This window comes from Corapipo altera, unplaced genomic scaffold (genome assembly GCF_003945725.1).
Source record: "Corapipo altera isolate COAL_440 unplaced genomic scaffold, ASM394572v1 61305, whole genome shotgun sequence".
Classification (NCBI taxonomy): domain Eukaryota; kingdom Metazoa; phylum Chordata; class Aves; order Passeriformes; family Pipridae; genus Corapipo; species Corapipo altera.
The window spans coordinates 8,036,240-8,061,818 of NW_020884909.1; the positions used below are offsets into that span (position 1 = coordinate 8,036,240).

Genomic DNA, 25,579 nt, shown 5'->3' on the forward strand with positions numbered 1-25,579 from the left:
CACGGCTCATTGTTCACCTACCACGCCTGCAAGTCAGGAGCACAGAAGTAAGACAAAAAACCGAAAGGCATGTTCAACATATTCATAAATCCATCATATTTTAGGAACACACCATTAACAGTGACAGGGAAAAAAATAAGCTCCACCTCTTTCCTACAAAAAAAGCCAATAAAGATTTACACAGGTTGCTCCTATCTGCTTCATGCTCATCTAAGTTGTGTGTCTGGATATGCTGAGATCAAGGCACAGCACAAAAAACCTCTCGTACTACTCCCACAATAAAATAAAAGGCAAGATCCTCCAAAAAATCCAAAATATCTTAGGGAAGCAATAATGTGACTTTTCTGCCAGTCCATTTCCTGGTTATCCCAGACACGTCAGCCCCCACCACCCAACTCCTCCGTGGTTCAGCTCACCACTTTTAAACACTGGTACTGATGTCCTGACTCAGGGTTTTACTTATAATACACTTATCTGTGTAAACACTGCTGTGGTAAAAGCAGCATTATCTAAATAGAAGAAATACAGTGTTCAGCTCCTACCCTTGACAGTGACACCCTAAAAAGTGCCAGAAATAGGAATCTTTCATCTTAATTTTAAAATGAGATCCATATGAGTCTTGTGCATGGCATTGATAAATTATGCATATCTATTTTTTTTTTTTTTTACATCAGGATGAACACAAACTGACAGCAGACATCTGGAAGACTGTCAATTATTAAAGCTTTAAGCTCCCATGCTTTTTTGTGCCCCTATGCTGTCCTCTGCACACTGCCTCAGCACTCAAACCCCACATGCCACATACTAAGACTATTAAGATAATTTCTCCCTTTTTTCCTGTAGAAATTCAATAAACTGTGTTATTTTCATGCTATTATATTTGCTAAACAATTGTTCCTACAAGCAAAAAAAATTTAATAGTTACTTTAGCATGGTGTATCTGGGCTTATAGTTCAGATTAGGAAAGCAAATCCCGTTTAAAAGATACATCCATTTTACATTGGCATGTTTCAAACCTTGCAATAGTTTGGACACTGCACCTGCTTAACGATTATAAATTCTGAGAGTCCTGTGGTTCACACCTGGTCTACCATGCCCTGGTGATGTGGTCAGTGCTGCACTTACCTCCACACCCACTGCTGTCACTGCTGCACCTCAGTCAAGGCTTGACCGTTTGCTGCCATGAACTCCAGCCACAACAATTAGAGAATCACACACCAGTTTTGGTAGGGATGACCTCAAAGCTCATCTCATCCTATCCTCTGCCTTGGGCAGGGACACCTTCCACTATCCCAGGTCGCTCCAAGCCCCATCCAACCTGACCTTGGACACTTCCAGGGATGGGGCAGCCACAGCTTCTGGGCAACCTGTGCCAGGGCCTCGCTACCCTCAGAATTTCTTCCCAATACCCCATCTAACCCTGCCCTCTCTCAGTGGGAAGCCATTCCCCTTTGTCCTGCCACTCCAGGCCCTTGTCCAAAGTCACTCTCAAGATGTCTTGGAGCCCTTTTAGGTATTAGTACAGTCAAAAGAGCAGAGTGTTTACATCTCTTTCAACTGTTGCTGAAAAGTTGATAAAAATATGATTTTTCTCAAGTGGGTAGAGTAGCTCTTCACCAATCAGGTGAAAAGGTTCTGTCCGAATTTTGAAAAGAACTCTGTTTATGTGTCTTAGGGAGCTAAGGCAGTATACATTTACCTGATAGAGAAATGGCTTGGGAAAAAAGAGACACATTACAATACAGGTCCTGATTTCACTAATACCACTCTATATTAAATACACCAAGCAGCCAAAAGAAAACAAACATTATATGTAGTGTACTACATTCTGGGTTTCATTGATATGATTCAGCAAATGTGAATTGCCCCAGATCATAGTCCTGCCCGGAGTGGAACAGCTTGTGACAGTCAATGCCAGACAAACCCACAGTGCCCTGCTGTCACCAGGCAGGAAGGGTTGTTTGGGGTTGCTAAAATATTTCACTAGACCCCTCCCACAAAGCTTTAAATGAACATTATGTTAGAATTTAAAACAGTACACCAAAAATGGCTCCAAACTCACAGAAGGCAGAGTTAGATGGGATACTGGGAAGAAATTCTCCCCTGTGAGGGTGGTGAGGCCCTGGCACAGGCTGCCCAGAGAAGCTCTGGCTGCCCCACCCCTGGAAGTGTTCAAGGCCAGGTTGGACGGGGCTTGGAGCAACGTGATCTAATGGAAGGTGTCCCTGCCCATGGCAGGGAGTAGAATGAGATGGGATTTAAGGTCTCTTTTGATCCGAACCAGCCTGGGATTCTGTGATTCCATGAAAAATCAAGATCTCTGAAGGCCTGTGCCTGCCCACATGGCATCGCATGTCCTTGTGTGGAACATCTGGAGATGCCATTTCCTGACATATGGCCGTGCCAGGATACTGGCAGGGCCACAGAAGAGTGACATACAGAGCAAATATTCTCTTTCTTAAAAGCTGCCCCATGGCCATGCGCTCATTCAGTCGTACACTGTGAACTGAAATGTTCCTCACTGCAGTGACATTACCTGGTTCACAGCCCGGAGCCAGGCACAGGCAGCTGAGCTGCCCTGGCTCAGGAATAACCCCTAATCCAGTGGACACAAGCCAGCATTTGAGGTAAAGCACATGGTGAGTGTTTTGCTGAACCAAAGCCTTCCTCTATATTTCCATCGCATTTGCTGCACACTGTTCAAATTACTAATTAAAATACCTGGGCAATTTTAACATTGGGTTTTATTGTTCTAAGTACTCATTTTTTTTTGTTACTGCTAGTTACTTCTGTGTTTTTGGTTTTGGGGGGTTACTTCACCACCCCCCAGTTTAAAAAACATTAACCTGTACAACATCATCAGGTGGTCTTAGCCTGGAAGATGTGTTACTCTCCATCCCACCCAGACAGCTTTTAGAACCAAGACCTGACAAATATCTGATTTTGAGACAAGGTATACTGTGCTGTAACTTTTACTTTGAAGTTCTCTAGGAGTAAGGTGCCATAGGAGAATATTGTGATACATTCTTTAAAACCAATGCAACATTATTATGAGTATTCAATGTTAAAACTGCTCTGCTTAAAATCCAAATATGTGATCCTTCAACTTAGTAACTATATTAAAGATTATTTCTGCATATAATTTCTCTTTTAAAGGAAGCAGAAATTAGCATTGAAATGCTGTAGAGTTAAAAATTCAGATTACATATTCAAGAAAACTAAAAATTCCCTTAAAATGATAGGCAATTAATTTCCAATCTTTCACAGATCTGCAAGTATTGAAATACTGTATAAATTAAATTTTGCATATACCCTACTTTTTTGGCATTTAATGTGTCTTAAAATTAGTTTCTCCCCCCAAAAAATGAAATAAATTTTGAAAATAACAGCACACAGCTCAGTGGTACATTCATGATGGAACAGAACATAATTTTGATTAACTTCAAAGTTAAATAGAAGCAAGTGCTAGCGAAATTTGAGACTAATTTATTTAAAAAGAGAACTCTCTTTTTTTCCTTTTTTTCTTTTCTTCTTTTTTTAAATTAAAGGAAAGCTGCCACTGTGAAGAGAGGAAACTGACCATAATTAAGACTTTTAGCTTCAAGAATCTGTGCTCAATTACCATACTACAGTAGAAAATTATTTTCTAACATTTTGGAAGACAGTTTTGCACAGTGTGTGTCTGTTGGTCTCACAGTTATGCAAAGGCTGAAAGAACGTCACTTAAGCACTGCTATTTCTTTCTGCAAAGAACAGCACAGTACTTTTACCTCTTAAATCCAACAGTAGTTACTCGACTTAAGGAGATCTCTTCAATATAGAGAGAAACAGTAAGAACTTCACTCAATTCATTAATTTAATAGTCTGAGCCATCATTAGACGCAGAAGAAGCTGTTGCATTTTTTAATTGTACATTTTTCACTTACTTGTACTGCCACAACTCAAACAGAGTAGCTAGGATTTCAGAAATAATAGCAAAAATTAAAGAAGAGAGACACACACTACAATTTCCCCTTTGCACTAGATTTTCCTCCTGCAGTAATAACAGTGGCCAAGAGCAGGCTTCAGACCCACAGGACAGTGAACACCTGAACCTGAACCCTCAGGTCACCACCTTTACCACATCGTGGGCAAGTCTGTCTCAAAACACACCCCATGGGACTGTGACAGCTCAATGGGTCACAGGGCAGGTGAGCACTGCCAGCAGCACACGGGGCTTTGACTGCATGGGCCTTATCTGAACTCACTGTGAGGAGGAAACGAAGCACCAGAAATAATCTTTGGTCTTTGTAATTTCTGTCAGTAAAGTTAGTTTCTCATAGAGGACATACTTGCTACTAAATGCTTCTCAAAGTTTTAGTATTGTTTTTCCGATTAAAATAACAGAACCAGTGTATTTAGTGTTGCGTATTACACATCTTTGCTAGAATTAAGGGAGCCTTGTTATTAAGTAAGCAAATTCACTTTTTTAAGTCATTGGATGAGCCAAGGCTCTGCCTCCCTGGGCGAGCTGATGGGGCAAGCCGAGGAAGCAGAGCACAGCTGGTGTGCTGTTGGCTCCTCTCCCCAGAGCTGATTGTCCCCTGGAATCGTTTCTCATGGCTGTCCGGCACCAGCTCCTGGTTGGAACAGAGGTCTTCCCACCCAGATGAGCTAGGCAGTAGCCTGCTGCTGCTCCAGGAACTCTGGGAGCCCCGTCTTCAGGCTGTGCCAATATCCCCCCTGTGCGCCCCGACGCAGCACATCCCTCCCTCCCTCCCTCCACAAAGACACAGAGGTCCAAACCCTCAGCATACCTCTTGATCACACATGTACTCCAAACTCTCAGCATATCCCTCAGTCACACATGTACTCAAAGTCCATCCAGAAAAAAGGTTTGCATAAAATAACACATTCTAACAATTTGTCTCAAAAATTTGCCTTCTAGGTCGTGCACGTCTTCTTTTCACAACGCTTAAATGTCCCACAGCCTCTGTGTGAGTCTGTGCTGCTCTGGGGATGTTCTGTGTTGTGGGATGGTAATTTCTGAGGAAATGCCATCCTCTAGCTTACCTGTATTACAACCCTGGAGCCCTGAAATGCCACCTGCCCTGTAAGGATTCCCTTCACTGTGGGTCATCTCCATTTATGAATAAGAGATCCCTGACAAATGCTCTGTCTTTGTAAGACTGATTTTGACTCCCAAACATATATGAATGTGAGATGTTTGACACATCCAAGGCCTCTTAGGTTCAAAACTTGAGCCTGAGAACCGAACTTCTCGAGCTGTGCTCTTCACTGATTCAGTCCAATGATGGAATGGCTGCTGGCATGAAACACCCCAGTTTAGTTTTACAAAGGTGTGAAAATTAGACCTCTTTTTATTTACCACACTCTTGTCCTTAAGCATGACACATTAGCAACCCACACATGAAACATGCCCTAAACACCACAAAACCCCAAATTTGCTGACAGTGAAGATCCTCAAGCAGCAAAATTCAGGAGATTTCCTCAGCCATGGGAAACAAACAATGCCTCCAAAATGGCATTTAACAGTTGCTTTTCTTTCTTCTTCTTTTTTTTTTTTTTTTTAGTGTGATAACTAACATAAATTTTAAGGTCACACAGTTGGCTGCTTTTTATCCCTCACCATAGTTTTCAAAAAGTATGAATAAATAAAAAATACAATATTCACGGTATTGACAGCATTCCAATTTAATAACCTCACCATATGGTTCAAACTATTACATGTGCCACCAAAAGCATTACCTGTCTATTTCCAAAAATAGACATTTCCCATTATTTAAAATTATGTCAGGGGATTACTTTGGGGACAGGGCAAAAAGGCCAAGGAGAATAATTTTAACTCTCAAGGGTGGAATTGTAGAGCTTTCGGCAAGGTGGGGAGAGGACATTTACTGCACTTTGGATATTGTAACTCACAGGTAGAACTTAGAAGAGGTGAATAAATTTTCAACCAGAAAAGGTAGAGTAAAAAAGAGCACACGAGAGAAACTGCAGCAACACTTTCCCTCCTTCAGGATCAAAAGTACCTACTAGTATGGGGTAACAAGGCTGACCACACAGAGCCCAACAACAGCTTTTATTACTCTTTCCTTCCTCTGGATTGATGATTCATCTTCAAGCCCAAGGATGAAGCACAGCAGTATCAAAATGAAGAGAGCAGTTATGCTGAGACCACACTTTAACAATAAAACATATTCCCTAAGGCAGATCTTGTGACTGTACTAAAAAGACAGAAAAGTTTAACTTCTCCAATATAGAACTGATATATGAGATATCAGTATTTTCTCAGCTTCAGCTTGTGTCAAAATCTATGTGAATTACTCATTATTACTTGTTACCAAAAAACCCCCAAACAAACAGAAGTACAGTGGGAGCTTTCTGTTAAAGGTAGAAGTCGTCATTACTGTCCTTTTTAACAATTGTAGTCAAACCAGGATTTTTTTGTTTCCTTTCAACTTATTTACAGTTTTTAAAATAATCATCATATATTTTACAGAATCTCTCAGAAAAAAAAAACGGAGAAGCAGAGTGAAATCAAAGAAGAAATAACAAATGTTACTTTAAACATGTAACATTTGTGCAATTAGAGATACTGTATATGTATAAGACTAAGGATTTTGCTGCTAACAAACATACAGGGATCAGTTTTGTTAAATAAAATTTATGTCTGCGGAGCTGAAAGGCACACAGGTAGCATAATTGTTTCTGGAAAGAGACAATGAAAGCTTATTTCGAAGATCTATGTTTATACTACGATTTGTGTAAATATTAAAGAAATTGCTCTATTAACTATGTGTTAACTATTAACAGTTGATGTCAGTCAATAACTAAAACTTGGAATTTTAAGTGTGGGGCTGGGTGAAGACAGCCTGATAACTGATTCCTTGATGTCATTTTGATTTTCTTTATTTTTGCTTTTTCTTTTCCTCGATGAGAACTGTTTGAACAGATTCTGATTTTTCACTAGTTCAGTACAGAACTGTGTCTTGTGTGGTATGTTTGATTAATAAATGCTGAAATTGAAATATCAAAGCTAAATTTTAGAAAGCAAACTGAAAAGAACTTGCTGACTGTCTAAATTATCCATTCAGACTGGAAGAGCATTTTTTAGGCTTCTCTTTGTCCTTGAATAATTTGATATTTAATAGCAGTTTCCATGTTTTCTTTGTGGATGGCAAGCATAACCTTAAAAAATAAAACATATTAAACCCCACCTGCATATCCCACCTGCCCAAATGCTCCCTTTGCATGCTTATGTTCTCAGAGAAACTACATGAAAGGGGAGTGACACCTGAATGGACCGTTCTTGCACCTGTACATTTTCTGAAGCACTGACAAGGAATTTGGGGCAAATTTTCCACTTATGTATGATTTTGAGCATGTGTCCTCTCTGTAAGACACAAACTGGAATGGCAACATAAGAGCATGGACTGAGAAACAGTTTCAGTCTTACTGATGAAAATCAGATCAAGTATTTGCCAAACTAAAAAGAAATAAAGTTTCAATGAAGTAATCCCTAATTTTCAGCTTTTCCTACAACACTAAAATAAATTAAGACCACAAAAATTTTCTTTTCTGAAAAATTCAGTTCCTAGAGAGCCTGCTTGCTCCTTCGAAGTCCTGCAGATTTTGTGTTTCACAAAGCCACTCAGGACTAGTTAAGCTTTCAAATTTAACCTTCATGTGCTCCTTCTAATTATTTGACTGCACCGGAAAATTATTTTCAAATATGCACTTCCATAAAAGGAAAAGTGTTTTTCAGTTTTTGTCATTCAGATATTGCATGTGTGCACAGCAAAAAAAGAAAAAAAAATTACATCACTAAACATATGTCGTAAACCTGTCATTTGTGTTTAAAACCATAAAATCATGTTACTGACATGTCACGAACATGTAATTTGTATTTTCCAGAATATTTTTTCAGTTGTTTTGCAGAATAAGTATTTTTCTTCACTAGAAACTTATGGCTGGCCCTACAAGAGATTAACTTATACATATAACTGACCAACCCCCGTGTAGTGGAAGGTGTCACTGCCCATGGCAGGAAGGTGGAACTGGATGGCTTTTAAGGTCCCTTCTGACCCAAAGCAGTGGTCACAGGGTCCCTGCTGCCTCCACACACTACAACAGGGACCGATGGCCCCTGGCCCCTGGAGGTAGTAGCCTTTGGGAGCCCCTCACCACGTCCTGTAAGAGAAACCACGGCGAAACACAACAGACTGTGACCTTCAGCCACCACTAAATCACTCCATTTTTAGGGAAATGACAAGAAAAATGCTGTGGTTCCACCTGCACAGAGTTGCTGCTCGAAATGAAAAAAAAAGCCACCACAAAAATCATAAGTGAGTGTTTGAACCTTGGCTTTTAAGGGCTTTGTTTTTGACAGAAGGGTGTGTTTTAAATACTTGGGTTTTCTATCTGAAAATCCGAGTCACACACACACACCCCACGGATGCACAGAGGGAGCAACACACACACACACACACACACACACACACCACCAAGGTCAACCGAACTGCCCCTCGGCAAGAGGAATCCTCTTGTCTGCTCTTTTTACATCAAAACAAAGTTATAATAATTAAGATTCCGATGAGGAAATCCCCCCAGCACATGCCCACTCAGCTTTAGTTGTATAAGCACCTAAAGTACAGAGAAATTATGCCAACTTTGCCTGTGTCCTGGGTCTGAGGGACAGTTGAGGGACAGTTTTGTGCCAGGCTGTCATTGGCTGAATCCTCTGGCACAGAATGCAGGGCTGGGAACACTGCTGCCTCTCTCAAGGGTGTTTTGGGACATCAGAGAAATCCGTGATCAAAGTTGGCAACTTTTTCCACTTTAGTTTTCTTTGGCAAGATACGTCTTTCCCGCGGGATACCACGGGAACACAACGCAGGTGGAAATGCCAAACCTACACATACACACCTACAAACACACATACAAGCACACGTGTGCCTGTCCTCACACGTGTGTGTACGCATGTTGCAGTACGCGCTCATGAGGAGCGAGCCCCCACGCCTCGGAGCGGCAGCCGGAGCATCCCCGGCTCCGGGGGGGAGGGAGAATCCTCCGAGTTCCGCAGAAAAAGTTTTAAAAGCACAAGACACGGTTCCAGGGTCGGTGTCTTACCTTCGGGCAGCGGTACGACAGGGAAGGACCGTCAGCACCGGGCTGTAACACACCCCGCGCTCACCGCCCCCGCGCCAGCAGGGCACAGCAAGCTCTGCTGTTTCACCATGCACAGAGAGTTTAAAAAGAGGCCGAAAAGAGCATCTGGCAGCTTCCCCCCCCCCGCCATCCTCCCCCCCTCACTGCCTAGCTGTTGAGGTTTTAAATCAGTTGATGGAGAAAGATTTGTCTTGAGGATGCCCGGCTGCTCCTGGTGCCTCAGGCCTCGGAGGAAAGAATCACAACACAACTGCCCATGCTGCGCGGTGCAAGACAGCAAAGCACAGAGAAATCTGACCACTTTGAGCAAAGAGCTCCTTTGTGATTGTTACTGGAATCTGCTGTCTCCGATGGGCCCCTTCAGGCTCTCTAAGCACATTCCCCTCACCCGTGCTTCAAAAGTGGGCAAACAAAGGAAAAACAACAATAACGTGTAACACCTGAAGCTGTGCAAAGGCAGTAAAGGAATGGACAGAACTCGCACCAAACTGGTGCTAGAACGCACCAAATCAGTGACAGAACACACCTTGGCAGCTGTGCACGTGGTTCTCAGCAGCATGTGGGGGACACGTTAGTCTTGCTAAGGTAAGGCACATCACACATCCACCACAAAACATCCAGGAATGGGAAGAGAGAGTTTTTATTTTCTTCTTTCCTCAATGCTAACAATGTCATTGCCTCAAAAGACATATAGCTGGGACTGTTACACCGAGTGTGAAATCAGAGACTAATCAGAAACTAAAGCAAAAGTGGTCAAACACCACCATGGAGATCGAGCAGAGGCTGAGCCTGGCAGGTAGGAAACCTTCCCACTGCTAAAAATTTCCACATAAAAAGAAATGGCTTAAAGCTAAATTCCACAGCTAGAAAAACTTCCATGCTGGAGGGAAACACTCTGGTGAACTGGAGACCTCAGCAAAAGAGCAGGGGTATGCGCCCACACACAGGATGTGCATCTATACACTCCAGCCTCTTCCCTGCAATCATAATTCTCCCATGGAAAAAGCTACCGGAGGAAGGTCATTCCGCATGAGATACAGTCATGGAAGGCACATAGCACTCAACAGTTACAGATACTAGAAATACCAATTATATACATTAACAGAGTATAAAGACCACCACTGCCATCACCCCAGGGCTTGCCAGCTCGTGCCATGGAAGTTTTGTGTACCTGCACAGGCACTGCAGCAGCCTGAGGAGCTACTTCTGCACCTCCTCCAGATTTACCGTGAGTGATCGCACACCCCTACCACATGATCAGTGTCACTGTGGTCGTGCCACAGGGTTGGGTTTCTGTCCTCCTCAGTACACAACTACACCTGGAAGCTCACCTCAGACTTACCTTTTCCCCTTTGAAACGCCCAAGACCTTTGTCTCCAGTATACTCTCTACTGCATTTTTTAATTGTCTAAACACCTTGAACTTTTCCTTAGGAAGGATTAAATCAGTTTTCCATTAGTGTTCCAAAAATCAATTGCAGTATGAGAGTTTGTAACTATCTGTAAGAAACCCCAGGGAACAGGGACAAGAAGAAAGATCAAACTGATAACAGGACTGGGGGGAGGGAAAAATCCCCTTTTAACAATCAACAGAACAGGAAAAAAAAAAGAGAGAAAAAAGTGAAAGTCACACAGAATGTATGACCACATAAGCATGGGCACTCTTGTGGAAAACCTAGTCAGCAATCTTAAGCCAGGGGGAATTTAAATGAGAGCCCAGGTCACAATAGTGACAGATACAAGGGGCTGCTCAGGTTGCAGGTGTGCTCAGCCTCAACCTCTTCAGATTTGCAAAGAAACTTTACTAGATTTATTAATTTTTTTCTTAAATAATCAAGAGATTTGAGTGTATCCACACTACATGGTGAAGAAGATTAAGATTTTTTCTTTAATCAAAATACCCATATGCATGTGCTGTATCTTCCAAGGGGTAGGTGAATTCCCACTGCTGATTCCTGGTCCAGGGGGTGTTCTGCTGCAGGAACTCATGCACAAACCACTCCTACCACATTTTCATGACGGCAGGGTTCCAGCAAAGGCGAGCGAGAAGAAAACTCACCAAATCATAGGAAAACCCCCAAATCACAGTGCTCAGCAGGGTGCAGTTCTGGGGGACACAAACCCATAAAGGGGTTCAGCAGCTCATACACATACACACAAAAATTGGACTCCGCTTCACATGCAGCAGTGTGACCTGGCACCACTCTATCCATCTGTCTGTTCATCTATCCCCCTGACAGGGATCGAGCCCCAGCTCCAAGGGCTGTGCTGAGGAGGGGAGATGAGAGGGGAGCTCTGTGCCAGTGTGGGAAGGGCACAGCCTGGGCAGCACACCAAGGACCATCAGCTCCCACTCTCCTCTGGAAGCCCTTCTGTCCCCAGTTTCACTGAGGAAATGGATGGCACTTCCACATGCACGGCTGACCAGCCCATGTGAACACAGGTTGCAGCACAGGTTGCTTCCAGAAAAACCACTGATTTCACACTAAGACATCCTTCCTGTGTGCTTTTCCATCAGCTGGCTCCTGGGGCTGCCTGGTGCCCACGTGTGGCCCCCCATGAGACGATGCCCTGCTCCAGGCAGTGTCACATGGGCCTGAGGCCACTCCTTGAATGGGGACATGGCCATGGTCACTGCGAGTGGCCTCTGGAGCAGTGGCCTGCGACAGCCAGCTAAGACACCACAAAGCTGCTGGGGCATAACCCCTCCTTTTGCAGCTTTGTTAACACTGAAACTGGTACACAGACCACACCAGAAAGTCCTGCTGCTTTTAAGAAATGCAGCAAACACCATGAGGTATTAGTAACAAAGATCTTTTGATTGTTTAACTGATTGTCACAAAGAAATCTTTTTACTTCTGAAAGCAACTTTGGCTGAGACTGAATCCACCAATTCCACAACTTGGGCATCCAACAACCAGAGGGAAATGTGGCTCTTTACAGAGCTCTTTTGTGGCCTGTGAAAAATTTCTTGTAGATATTTTTGAAGGAAAAAGTAAGTTGTTACTGCAAATCACAAGACTGCAGAACAAAAACATACAATACACTGTATTGCGCAAAGGTCACCATTCAAAACCAGCTGTCGAGGGAAAGTTAAAGAAGAAAGGTACAATTCCCTGTACTTTGTTGTCATTTTAGAAATAAGCTTACATCTTTTCACTGATACACTGAGGGATTTGAATAACAGCACAGAGAGAAAAGAAATACAGATGTGGTCAGATTTTTTAATGGTTTCTGCAGTGTCATACAGCGTTAAGATAAAATTAAGAAGCCATTTAAAACACTGATAGTTCACAAAGGGCACTTCCTTTTTGACAGAAATAAAAAAAAAATAAGCCAAATTTGTCAAAGACTGCTATTTCCATTCTGATTCCAGAAGCTGTGGTTACTGCTGCTGAACAGAGAACTCCTTCCTACATGATTTTTTAGGGAAGAGGTAGAAACAAAATGGATTCCAGTTAATTTTTTTTTCTTTTTAGGCATGTTTTCATGGTTTTATTCACTAAATGTTCAAACGCACTTCTTTTTTCTCTTTTTCATTTTGCAGGTGTACTTTGGATTTAAAAACAGCCACACACCACAAACCTGCCAAGCCCAGAATTGGATCGCACTCACCCCTGGTCCCTGAGGAAGGGGCCAAGTGGGCAAAGGATAAAACAGGGAGAAGATAAATTGGTTTTTGTACCCCTTAGTGGCTGGACATCAATGCTGCAGCTCTGAAAACTGTCTTTCCAAAAAAAAAAAAAAAGGATTGCAGCTATTTGTGGGGGAAGAAATATGTTAAAAGGAAGGTTTTAATGAAGAAATGGATGAAAGACTTCCAACTACAGGAGATTAACGTTCTTATCTTATAAACTCTTACTGCAAAGTGGAAGGAAGGGGTGGGGGGGAAAGAGCCCTCCTCCAAAGACCTGGAAACTCTCGGACACTGAAAATTAATTATCTACATTTAGTGCACAGCACGGTTTGTCACGATTTTCTTTGCACACTTTCTTTTGGACTTAAACTTAAAAAAAAAAGGAGGGGTAAATAATACCAAAGATCTAGATTTCCTGGATTACCCATTTTTGAAACACCACGTGAAGCTGATAGGACCCTTTAAGCAGAGCAACCAGCAGCATCGTCCCACACTTTTCTGAAAGCCATGTTAGGAAGCCCACTGGGAGCCAGGTGGAAACAAACTGGTACCTGCCTTTTGGCAGAGAAACCGTGCATTTTACAGAAATACAGGCACAAATATTCTGTGGCTTAGTGTGGTATTAGACAAGCAAAAATAAAATGTGGAAGGCACCCAGAGCCACAGGGAAGCAGGTCAGAGAGGTGAAGGAAGGCTCACATCTCTGCACAGAACACTGGTGCTCACGGACTGGCCGTAACACGCAGGATGATGGCAGCTGAGGAACAAAGAGTGAACCCTGATCTGCCAGAAGGGCCCAGAGCTCATGTCCCATGGCAAAGAGACATCTCCTTCCATCACAGCAGACGCTGGTGAATGGAGCTGGAAGGTTGCATGAGGAAAAGACTCTCTGTGTACTGGAGGCATTGAGACAGCATTATCTGTTTACAGTGAATATTAAAAATAATAAGGCTGTTAAACAAGAGCAGGTCAGGCAAACAAGGAGTAGAGGAGTGAACAGAATTAGGAGGTATACTGAATTCCTTTCCTTGAAGAGTTGTTTTGGACTCCAGTGGAAGCTCAGCATCTCTATTGAGGAACTCAGACATGAAAACAGACTCATCAAATAACTGACACAACTGGCTGCTTTCACAGTCAGAGGACTGTCCACGTTTCAGTTCCTTTTTTCACAGGAAGCAAACTGGACACTGGACACACCATGACACTGTTATGGGAGGTCTGTCCCATGTACAGTCACAGGTAGCTCTCGGGGAGAAGGGAAAGGCAAGGCCTCACCAGTCCCTATACACCACAGGCCCTAAAATCGTAATTAACATACCATGTCATCACCAAAACACCTGATCTCATTCTTTAGAAACCCTGAAAACAGAACTGTGCATGTCTCAAAACAATTTAAATGAATTAGCAGAGAATATCTTTGAGAGGATAGTTTGCCAATACACATATTTTTAAAATGCATTCCTTTGAACACTAAATTTTTATGTTCATGTTTCAGCAAAGAAGTCATTTATAGAATCACACAATCTCTGAATGGGAAGGGACCCTAAAGATCATCTTGTTCCAAGCCTTTGCTATTGGCAGGGGCATCTTCCACAAGACCAGTTATATAATATAGTCTATATCATATATTGTAGTGTATACGATGGGAGATACCGTGCTGCACAAGCTCAATAAACAAATTAGGGTTACTGTACATTAGGAAGATTTATGGCTTTTCCTCCCTAACAGCTATTTTGATGCTCTTTTGGCTTTTCATTACACACATATATCTACAACACAGTTTATTCTAAGCCTATATCTTTGCACCCCCATCACTGTATGTATTAGAAAAGGAGCGGCTGAACCAAACTTCCACGCACTGGAGCTACCTGGATCCCATCCACCAGAATCTGGAGGGGTTTGGAAAGGCTTCTGGCCCAGGGTTGAAAATAAAAACCAGAATAGGAAAAGAGTGGGCGCATTTATGAGCCTCACGTGGCTGTCTGACTTCCCAACATCTCAAAAACTGTCCACATTGCCGACCCTCAATGAAACAATTTTGGTTCTGGATAGTGTGACCCATTCATACAGCATGGGGAAATCCTGCTCCTGTTGACTGCTCTGGATGTGGCTTGCTTACTGCCAACATCCATGAATAGATCTACAAATCAGAAACAATACGAGGTTTGTCACAAAAACATGCTGTAAGTTAGCAAAACTGTCCCTTGGTACCAACCTCCTCTGCTGTTTTTAACAGCCTCCCCTCAGTGAGCACTGGCACACCCACAAGGAAATTCTTAGAAACTGCATTTTAAAGATTTATAGAGAGTTAAAACTACATAAATTTCAAGCACAGTGTGGCTGCCAGGGGTCCTGGCATGGTGACCGAATGCACAAGTGTGCTTAGCTACGGAATAACATACACAGCTCTAGCAGAAGGTTATCAAACATTTACGGGCCTGAAACATGTGTTTCACCCAAAAAGAAGGCAAAGACCATTCCTCAGCTCTCTCCTCTCAAACAGCTCGGCAGCAGTACATGAACAGCAGGACTATTTACAGACACCCCAACAAAAAACTCCACTGGTGTCAGCACCGCTGAACATTCCATTTCACTTCAAACTGCCTCATTTACATGTGCACTAAGTAAAATTATGGCGTACTTTTTTTTTTAACTTCTTTTAAAGTACGGTCTACTTTATTTTATGAATAAACTTTCATTTTTTTCTCCAGCCCCTGATTGGGTCATGGTTTCCCTCAGCCTGGCAGGGGACGCTGTTCCTGGGAATGATCTTTGTGCTCCAGGAAACCGGTAGGCAAGAAAAGATGCTGGTTGATCATCTAACAGAGTTTTCAGTTGCTAGTGACATGGTGTGTATCACACTGCATGGTTATTACAAACACAATACCTACACTCTGTCGCACTGACACGTTTACTGACTTTCTTCCCTGTAATGTGGAAGAGTATTTTGTAAAACACCAAAATGTTAGAGGTTAGCCTCAGTGGCTGGGGAGGGATCTCTCTGAATTATTTAGCTTACAGTCCACATAAGAAATTACACTCAATTTCAGATCAACAGCCCAAACTACCAGACTCCTGAGGGGACAGTTACCTGCTGAATTCAGACAGGGGAAACACTCAGGTCTCCCTCTGCCCCTTGCCCCCTCCTGTTACCACTCATCCCTGTCCCAAGTTGCAAGGTCTCTGGTCTAGCACATATGAACTTTTTATATGCTCTTAAGAATACAAAATACACAGGAAGGTTGGAAAGTTCACAATACAAGCCACTCTGCTATTACTTCTAAATTTCTACCAGCAAAAATGCTGTCTTTCCTTTCATATGTCATGCTGCTGAAATAAAGGTATTGAAATGGTACAAATAATGGCCATTTCATTCACCACAGCATTGCATCCATCATCACACACTCCAGTTTGCTTTCTGTTTATCTTTCTTTTCAAACACTGACATCAGCATCGTCGCAGAGAAATTGTCCCTCACACAGAAGAACAAACAAGCCAAAAAAAATCACTAACCTTCGCTGGCAGGAGTGGCGCAGCCCTCAAGGTTCAAAATGATGTCTCCGTCCCTGTCATCTGCACCAGCTCCCAAAAGCATCCAGCTCTCGACATTATCACTGTCAGAGAGCAAGCTCGCCTCCTCTGAGCTGTCATCTATTACCAGCACGTCGTGGGTGGACTCAGTTGCAGCAGAATGGATTGGGCCAGGCCTCCCAACAGCATTTTTCCTCTGCCTTGGCATGCCCACACCTGATCCGGGGGGACAGAGGGCATTATATCCAGCAGCTCTGGCATGACTTGGTGTGGAAGATACAGGGTGGATGTGTGTTTTATCTTGAGCTGAAAAGCTTCTTGACCTCTTTGCTTTACTTTTGTAGATGCTGACTTCATCTGGTGTATCAGATAGGACAATGATCTCAGGGTCATTTGAAAGCTGAGCACCACCATCAGTGAATTCTTCATCCTGACAAGAAACAGGTTTCTTGTCTTCATCCTGTTTCTCAGTTAGAGCTGAACTATGACCCATAACTTCTGCAACATCAGCTTCTTTGTCAATTCCCAGCATGCTGATTTCTCCAAGATTCTGGGAATAGTGGATCTGGCTATAGAGATGGAACTCCACCTCACTATCAACACTCTGCTCACTGGATGACTCCTCGTGATAAAGTTCATCTTCGTATGCTTCAGAATCCTCAGCGTCATCATACCCAGTGAACATTCTGGAAAGTAAAGAGTCTGTGTCTACAGAAAGCCAAAAGGTTCTATCAGAATGGTCATATGACCAGAACAGTCCTTCAAATGATACCTCTAGTCTACTTGGAATTGCTCAGGTGAGTCATAGAGCTCTGTAGACAGAACATCATGCAGAGAAGATTTAACAGCAATCTGTGCTCAAATCCATAACAGCAAAAGCTACTTCAGGGTGAATTTGCTTAACTGTAATTACTACTTCAGCTCAACTACTCTGGCTTCTGCATGTGGCATTTAATGTGCTCCCATGTGAGAGGGAGGTCATCCCCCTGCTCACAGGGCCACACCTGCAGTGCTGTGTACAGCTTGGGCTCTCCGATACAGACAGATGTAACTGGAGCAAGTGTGACAGAGGGCCACTAAAATAATTAAGGGATTGGAGCATCTGTCATGGGAGGCGAGGCTGAGAGACCTGGGACTGCTCCTCCTCAGGAAGAGGAGGCTCAGGGGGATCTATCCATGCCCATAAATACCTGGGGTGGGGTGAGTAAACATGAAAGAGCCAGGCTCTCCCAAGTAGCATCCAGCAACAAGATGAGAGGCAACAGACAGAAATAAGAAAATACAGGGAATTTCACTTAAACCTAACTATGTTGCCCAGAAAAGCTGCAGAGCCTCCCTCCTCAAGAATGTTCAGACTTTAGCAGGACATGGCCCTGAGAAAACTGTTCCATGTCACCCTGCTTTGAGCGAGAGGGCTGAAAATGCCAGAGGCTCCTTCCTACCTCAGCTATCCTGTGGTCCCTGTCCAAGGGCGAGGGTGTACAAAGCTCATTACCTGCTTTCTGTCAAGGAAGACAGGCAATACAGAGACATCCTAAAGTCACTCTGCCTCATTCAGAGAATACCTTACTTCATGTACATGACCACATGATGCAAAAAGCAGAGGAAATGCTTCCTCTGAAAAGTCTGTCTGTATTTCTGTGTTACAGTTACTCCCAGGGAACACAACAAGCTTTTTTTAGAAATGAAAACTGTTAGATCAATTTCAGTTTTTTGGTTATGGAAGAAAGTTCCATGGCAATGTTTGAATACACATACTCATAAGCATGTACAAAAATTCAGATTTGTCAGCTCTGTATAGAAGCAATTTGTGTGATGACGGTATTTAAAGAACCCAAAGGCTCTTTCTGTGAAGGCTCTGCTTTTCTCACCCAGGTTCCTAGGTAAATGCAACACCTAATAGGCTAAATAAAATATGAAAGAATGAGGTGATAATAGATGCAATAAACCTACTATACAGCACTACTTAGCTTTGGAGGCTGTAGATAGGAAGAAAAAGTTAAACACTGGTCACCTGAACAGTTGTAGTTAGAAAAAAAATAGACAGAAAAGCATCTGACAGACTAAATGAAGCCCCCGAACTTCAGTATTTTTCTCAACTTCACATGGGGTCACCTTTTCAAACAGATCATCCATGGGGCGAGAATAAAGCTCTAATCAAGCATGTTCATAAGATTAACCTGTAGTTATGAGGCATGAGAAAAGAGAGTTTCAGTAATATAAGAAATTAACCATTGTTAGTGATACTCAAAAAGCCAACCAAATACAAGCACTTCTTCCTTCCCTCGTTACCCAGTAGATAAAGTGAGTAAGTAGTGACCATTGCTGAAAGTATGCAGCTGGACAAGACTGATGGCTCTCAAGCATCTGAGGAGCTGACTCACAGACATATCACAGCACAGCCAACAGCATGGACAGGCAGCAAGCACTACACTCACTTTGATCTGTCCTCCCCAGAAGCTCAGGTCAAACAATGGCTCCTCCGCCTTCTCCTCTCAGGTCCACATGTGACTGGGATGATGAAGGGCTCTTCCTCTTGCTCAGCACGTACAGCAGGCCACTGGGAAACAAGAAACATCCAATTTAAGCACTGCAACATGGTATGAAGAAGCTCAGTTCCACTGGTCAGCATCCTCACACTCAGGCTGCAGCCACATGCCACCTCTTTAGGAGCGAGAAACAGCCGTGTCAGGGATCTAGCATTAAAGCAGACACAAACACAGACTCTAAGAAGGGAAGAGGAGCTCAGCAGACAAAGTTGTGCTGTTTTTCAGATTGCTACAGTGAAGCAGTCTTTCACTGGCTTCATACTGATATCCAGAGAAAGACCTGACTGGAACTCAGATTCCCTTTTGCCAGTCAAAGACTATGGGCAATCATCTCTTTCCACAGAAATGTTTTGGTTGGAAAAGACCCCTAAGGTCATTGACTCCCACCATTCCCCCAGCCACGATCACCACCGAACCATGTCCTTAGGTGCCACATCTATCTCACTACCAAATGGAATATCACAAAGACACCCCTCATGTCTGAGTGTGAAAATCACATAAAAAATATTGGTCTTACCTGATTTGATAGGTAAGACAGGCTGCAGGGAGAGCAACAACACACTGACACATCCTACTTCGGAACTTAACTGACTAACTTTTAAAAAAAACCCCAAACTTTAAACCTCTGGCCACAGGAGAACCCCATGCTTTCAAGAGGAATCCCACTGCTACGTGAACCCAGAGCACAGTCTTTCTCCAAAGCACCTGACTGCCTCTCTGGTAGCCCCTAAGTAAGGACAGCTCAGGTAAAGGCCTAATGATGTTAAAATTAAAAACTCAAAGACATCTGAACTCCTTTTAACCATTTCCAAAAAAACTGCCAATAGCTGCAGTTGGCAATGGCAGGAACCTTTTTCAAACCCTGCTTGCCAGCACTTTTTGTCTGGCCCATTAAAACCCTGACGTCCTGCACTTGATGCAGCACCAGGAGCTGGCAGCAGCACCAGGCAGCGGGAAGGGAGGAACAGCACAAACAAGTTAATCAGAACATCCACAGCAGTTTTCCAGCTGCGTGCAGGCAGTGACTCCCTCAGTCAAAATCCCAAAGACGGTTTGGACACTGAGGTGTCCTATACCTGCAGAAAGGCTTTGCAGTAAGATGCCCAGGGCAGTCCTTCTCATGTCATTCCTGTACACATATCTCAACTCTCCCTGCCAACCCCTCGTTTCCTGTGCACAACCCTCCTCCACTGCTGCAGGTGAGATGTGCGGCCACCAGTCACCTGTGTCTGCCTCTGGGGAGTAGAAAAGCCCTCACAGTGGAACATCGAAAAGTGTCGGGAGGCAGGTTGGGGCCCCTGCCCTCATTTTCCATGATCTAATGGTTATTTTTTGGCTAAACCATGAGAAACAAACCCCATCCTTGTGCCGATTTACCACGTGTTTGAGGAGACGTGACTGTTCTGGACTTTCTTTAAATGCAGTGCAAATAGAGAGGAAAAGCTTTGGAGAAGCGGTCAGGTGATAGCTATGCCTTCAAGAGACCACAGGAATATCTCTTCCACACTCGAACGCTGGAAAATAACAAAACATTCCAAGTTTATTTTGATCCTTTAAGATTTTTTTCCCTTCAGCCATTTTCCAAACTGTGTTTAAGAGTAACAGAGACTTGCTTGTCCTTGGATCCTAAGGCTGGATTTGGTCTGGTGGGCGGGACAAATCAGGAATGGAGATCCCGAGGGAAAGGCATGGAGATTCCGGGGGGAGGGGATGTGCTCCCGAGCACCGGGAGCGGCCGAGGGAGGATGCGGGGCGCTGATCCGGGCACAGGCCGTGCCATGCGGGTATCGACCGCCTCCTGCGGAGCTCCGGGGCTGCTCGGAACCGGGGCTCGTTTCCGGGACTGACGGAGGGACCGCGACACGCCAGAGTCACCGGGACACGCCGCCACCAGAGATACACAGACACCATGCCCGGGCAGAGACCGCCTGGCCGGCCCAGACCGGCGGGGAGGGCCTGAGCCGAGGCCGCTGAGGCGTGGGGGGCCCCGGGGCCGGGGCCTCGGGGAGCAGGGTCCACCGGGACGGACGGGAGGCCGAGCGGTGGCGGGGCCAGCGTGACGGTGCTCACTGCCGGGTACCAGGACTCGCTGACTGCCGAGACCCACTCATTGTCAGTGTCGGTAGTCCGTACTGGGACTCACCCTGTCCCGGGACTCCCTCGCTCAGTGCCAATGCCGGGACTCACCCGGGACGCATTCCCTCGGTTCCGACCGCGCCGGGACCCGCCGAACAGGAAGTGGCCCCGCACTGGCCCCGCCCCCGGCACGTGCGTCCGGCCCCGCCCCTGCATTCCGGCCCCGCCCGGGGAGTGGCTTGGGGGGCGCGGCTTTGGGGACAGTTTGCCGAGGATTGGGTGCGCGGGGGCAGCTGTTCCCGGGGGTGCTGCAAGCCTCGGAGTTTGGTCTGCGCCTCGCCCGACAGCACAGTCCAGCCGCTGCCCAGGTCCTGTGCCAGGACCGCGGCTCCATGTGCGGCGGAGACTGAGTCCGCGCCGTGCCGTGCACCGCAGGCAGCGTGATCCGGGAGGAGACGGCGTGGGAAGGGACCTTACAACCCTTCCAGTGCCACCCCCCTGCCGTGGGCAGGGACACCTTCCACTATCCCAGGTTGCTCCAAGCCCCATCCAACCTGACCTTGGACACTTCCAGGGATGGGGCAGCCACAGCTTCTTTGGGCAACCTCTAGCAGGGCCTCCCAGGGAAGGATTTCTTCCCAATATCCCATCTAATCCCGCCCTCTGGCAGTGGGAAGCCATTCCCCTTTGTCCTGTCACTCCAGGCCCTTGTCCAAAGTCCCTCTCCAGCATTTTTAGAGGCCCTTTAGGCACTGGAAGGGACTCTAAGATCCCCCACAGCCTTCTCTTTTCTAGGCTGAACACCCCCAACTATCTCAGCCTGTCTTCATAGCAGAGGTGCTCCAGCTCTGGGGGCATCATATGGACACGTGCATGCACATGCAGGTACATACAGGCGTACACACACTATGGAAGTCCTGGCTGGACCTGTGTGCCCAGCAGCCATGGCTGCCCCACTGTCCCCAGTGGCCCTGCACAGACATGTCTGCATTCACTGTCTCTTACCAGTGAGCTCTCAGAGGTCCTAGTCTCTCCAGTACAGAACTCTGATGCTGGGAACCACCTTTATGATCAGTGATGACTGCCCGTGTTGACATGTGCCCGCACAGCAGGGATGCACTGCCTCCCTCCAGGTGCTGTCCTTCCACACACAGCTCCTCTAGCCAGCTCTGGGACCTCCATGTAAATATGTGCATGCATCAGAAAGGGCCCCTCACGCAGGTAAACAGACATCTTATTTAATATTGCCAAATGGTGTCGTATTGGGGTGTGCATGGTGCGCTTCTGCCTTTGTGATCTTAACAGGTGGAATGAGCTGCAGCAGGTAGCAGCAGAGTCAGTCAGAGCCTCCAAGGAGCAGGAGAGGTGAGTAGGGACGAGGGAGAGGATACAGGAAGCTGGGGGAGGGTGCACCTGGGATAGCAGTGCCTGGTCTCCCTGCAGCTGTGGAGCTCCCACTCTGTTCTACTGTGCTCCCCTGAGGCTGGCGGGGCTGCCTGTGCAGACAAACACGTGTGTGCTGAGCCCAGAGCTTTCATTTTCCATCTCATTTTTTGTAGGTATTTCAGACTTCGGGGGTTTCCTTAATGCGGTGCTAGTACTCTATTTTCAACATTACTGGCATGTAATTACAGCCTGTGATTTGCCTCTGGGAACACTAGCACAGGCATGTATGTGTGGGCTGAAAAAGTGCCTCTTGAAGGGTGAAAAGATGTGTTTCTTTGATCCTCTAGGCTCTGGGTCCAGAAGGAAGTGAGCAAAACTGACCAACAAGAAGAAAGGTTTTATCTTCTAGCAGAGAGCAAGTAGAACCTGGCATAGTTGTGATGCCTGGTACTGGCCACAGGTACTTTGCTCTGATCTTATGACACCTTTCAAAACAATCCCTCTGGATGTTACAAAACCTTATCAAATAATTGTGGTAAAACATATGCTGTTAGGATGATTAAAGGATGAGCTGGAACTGTAGAATGTTATGCAACTTTCAGAACCCTGAGGATACTCATGGACTGCCTGGACCCGGGGCTGTGTCTGACCCTAGTTCCCCAAATTCCTGACTCTGACACCTCTCTTCAGTCTGCCATGCTGCCATGGCCTTTGCCTGTCCCTGTTCCCAAGCAGGTGCCCGAGGCCCATGGTTGGGGCTGCCCTGCTCCTTGCTGGAGTGGTGAGGTGAGCAGTAGCCAGTAGGCCCTACCCCATCAGCCCCTGCCGGGGAGCTACTGAAATGGTGTAAAACACATGTCTGGGGAAGGTCAGGTACCTTTCCTCAGAGCATTTCCAAGAAACAAAATTTTTGTGTATAAAAACAGCAGAAGAAGGATTAGAGCATTTGGATTTAACAGTGACTACAGCGGTATTTTACACTTGCAAGAATTCATTCTTGCCAGATTTGCCCTTGAAAGGAAGTGTTTCTTTTGGTGGCATCATGGTGGAAAGTCAGCGTCTCCCCTGAGGTGTCCTGCGTGGGTCACCTGTCCCAGGGACTCCTGCTCTCCCACACTGCCCGGAGCCACTGCAGCTCCAAGGACACCAACTGATCTGCCCGAGGAGGGAGTGGCAGCGCTGCAGCTCGGCCGTGCCGCAGGGCGCTTTGCTGTTGCACAGGAGCAGGTGGAGGTGCCTGCATTCCATGCAGTGTGGCTCAGGTGTGATCCTCAGCTACTGGCGTTTTCGCCCTTGCAGTCCTCTCTTTCTCAAGCCAGTTGAGTCCTGCTGCTGCCGTTGCTTCTGAGAGCTGTTTCTCAGGAGGAGTGATAAGCTCTACCTGCCACGCACCTGAGTCCAGCCCAAACTGCTCCTCTCTTCCCCTGACTATCCCATCTTTGGTGCTCCAGTGAGTCACTCGTGAGAGAGGAGCTCGGCACAGAGCCTGAGGTTCTGATGCTCACACGAGAAAGGCGAAGCGGTGGCATCCTCCTGCGGGTACTGAGCCACATCCGTGGCTGTGCTCAGCTCAGCTGGGGGGGCTGCACTCCGTCCCCGGAGAACGCCACATCTTCCTCCACAGCCCACAGCTTTCTGAGCTGTTCGGGGTGGCAGAAGGCACCTTCCTGCAACCCAGAACCGGGCCCCATGGCTGCGGGGAGCAGTGGGGTTGAGAACAATCCTCTCTCCTGCCGACCTGACACCGTGCGCTCCAAGTGTCTTTTGCGAGGACAACGCGGCGCAGCCCAGGCTGCCGAAGCTGTGCCTGCGGCACGGGCACCCTCCGCACTCGGCTCCAGGCAGCGGGCTGCACTGCGGAGGGGCGCGGGAGGAGCCGGAGGTGTTCTGGCCGCCACGGTACCATCTTCCCGCTGCCGTTTGCCCAGACCTACCAAAAGTGCCAGTGCCAGTGCAAGGGAAGGAGCATCCATTCTCCACGCCCGTCGACGCTACCTGGCAGCCCCACGGTGCCCTTCCCCTCCCTGCCTGCTCCGTGTGCAGGGAGGCCAAATGGCTGCACAAACCCAGCAAGAACGAACGGGCCCGCGGGAGCCCGGGGGGAGCCCAGTGTGGGTTGCAGGGACAGGGGCTTTGCAGCAGCTTCAACTGCATGGGGACAGTGTGGGTCTCCTGCAGCCCTGCAGAGCCCGGTGAAGATCGTCGTTTTTCCACCGCAACCTGTCTGTGGTTAATAAATAAAAAAGGAAGGAAGAGGGAAATTTCCCCGAGATGTAACCTGTGAGTTTGGGGTCCCGGTGCCGGCAGGTGGCACCCCAGAATGCACAGCCTTTCTGTGAGCCTGGTGCTGCTCACCAAAGGGGTCTTCAGCCTCCTCAGTTCTCCCAGCACCGAGGGGGCCTCGGGGGCTCTGTCGCTGGGATGGGTAGCCATCAGAAAGGACTGTGAAATGATGATTTCCCTTTGCTCCTTTCTAAAGTGTGTTTCTGAGTGCTGAAGGAAACAGCATGAAAGAATCTAGAATAAGCCTCAGCAGCATTACACATTAATAAAATGTCTGTGTCAGGGTGCTGGCTCCTGTTGCCCCTAACTTTGCAAGATGCCAACCCTGTGAGGTGAAATGGCCTTCAAGAGCTTTCCTGCAGCTTCATCTGGCTTTCCTTGGAGAATTCGCAGCTGGAAGGATCCACACTGTCCAAGAGTGTCACTAAGAAAAGTCAGAGGAGTCCCAGCAATGGTGGAAACATTGTGTGATGATTCTTCTACTGTGGAACAACATGAGGATGTGACTGAAGGATGTAGGCATGCAAGTAGGTCACCTAAATGTGTGCAGGCAATGATCTCTTTCTTTTTAAGAGCCTAACTTAGCAATCTTGTCAAACTGTGTTTTTCTCTGCACTTGTGGAATGAGGTGGATTGTAACTGCTTCTGGTTACCTGTGCCCAGGGAAGCTGCCTCTGACCTTCACAGGTTGTTTCCTGACAATCACACTGTTTTCATCTAGAAACTGTAACTGATGGTGGTTTTTTGTGTTGTGTGTCTGGGCATGTGAATGCCATCCTTGTCTGTCGTGATCCAGTAAAATAAGTAAACTTTGATATGAGGAACCACTCCTTCTCCTTGAAGCTCAAAAGTGGACCTGCCCCACTGTGCCAGGCAGGATCAGGCAGCATCCTCTGCACTGGCCTTACATGGAACTGGAGGGGTGGCAGCTGCAGAAGGGCTGAAAC

General features: G+C 46.0%; 1 protein-coding gene across 3 annotated transcripts in view; it reads right to left on the minus strand.

The window, feature by feature from the left end:
• ZCCHC7 (zinc finger CCHC-type containing 7) overlaps nt 1-21,135 on the minus strand; it is an 87,253-nt gene extending 66,118 nt beyond the window's left edge. The window contains exons 1-4 of one of the 3 annotated variants that reach the window (XM_027653163.1): nt 21,031-21,135; nt 20,265-20,401; nt 18,777-18,898; nt 16,321-17,024 (exon numbers count right to left, since the gene is read on the minus strand). In XM_027653163.1, the coding sequence (XP_027508964.1) occupies nt 16,321-17,023 (703 nt within the window). In that variant the 5' untranslated portion in view covers nt 17,024; nt 18,777-18,898; nt 20,265-20,401; nt 21,031-21,135. Of the gene's footprint in view, nt 1-16,320; nt 17,047-18,776; nt 18,899-20,264; nt 20,402-21,030 lie in introns of all 3 variants that reach the window. The other 2 variants (XM_027653164.1, XM_027653165.1) reach the window with 2 other exon arrangements.
• Nucleotides 21,136-25,579: the final 4,444 nt, after the last annotated feature.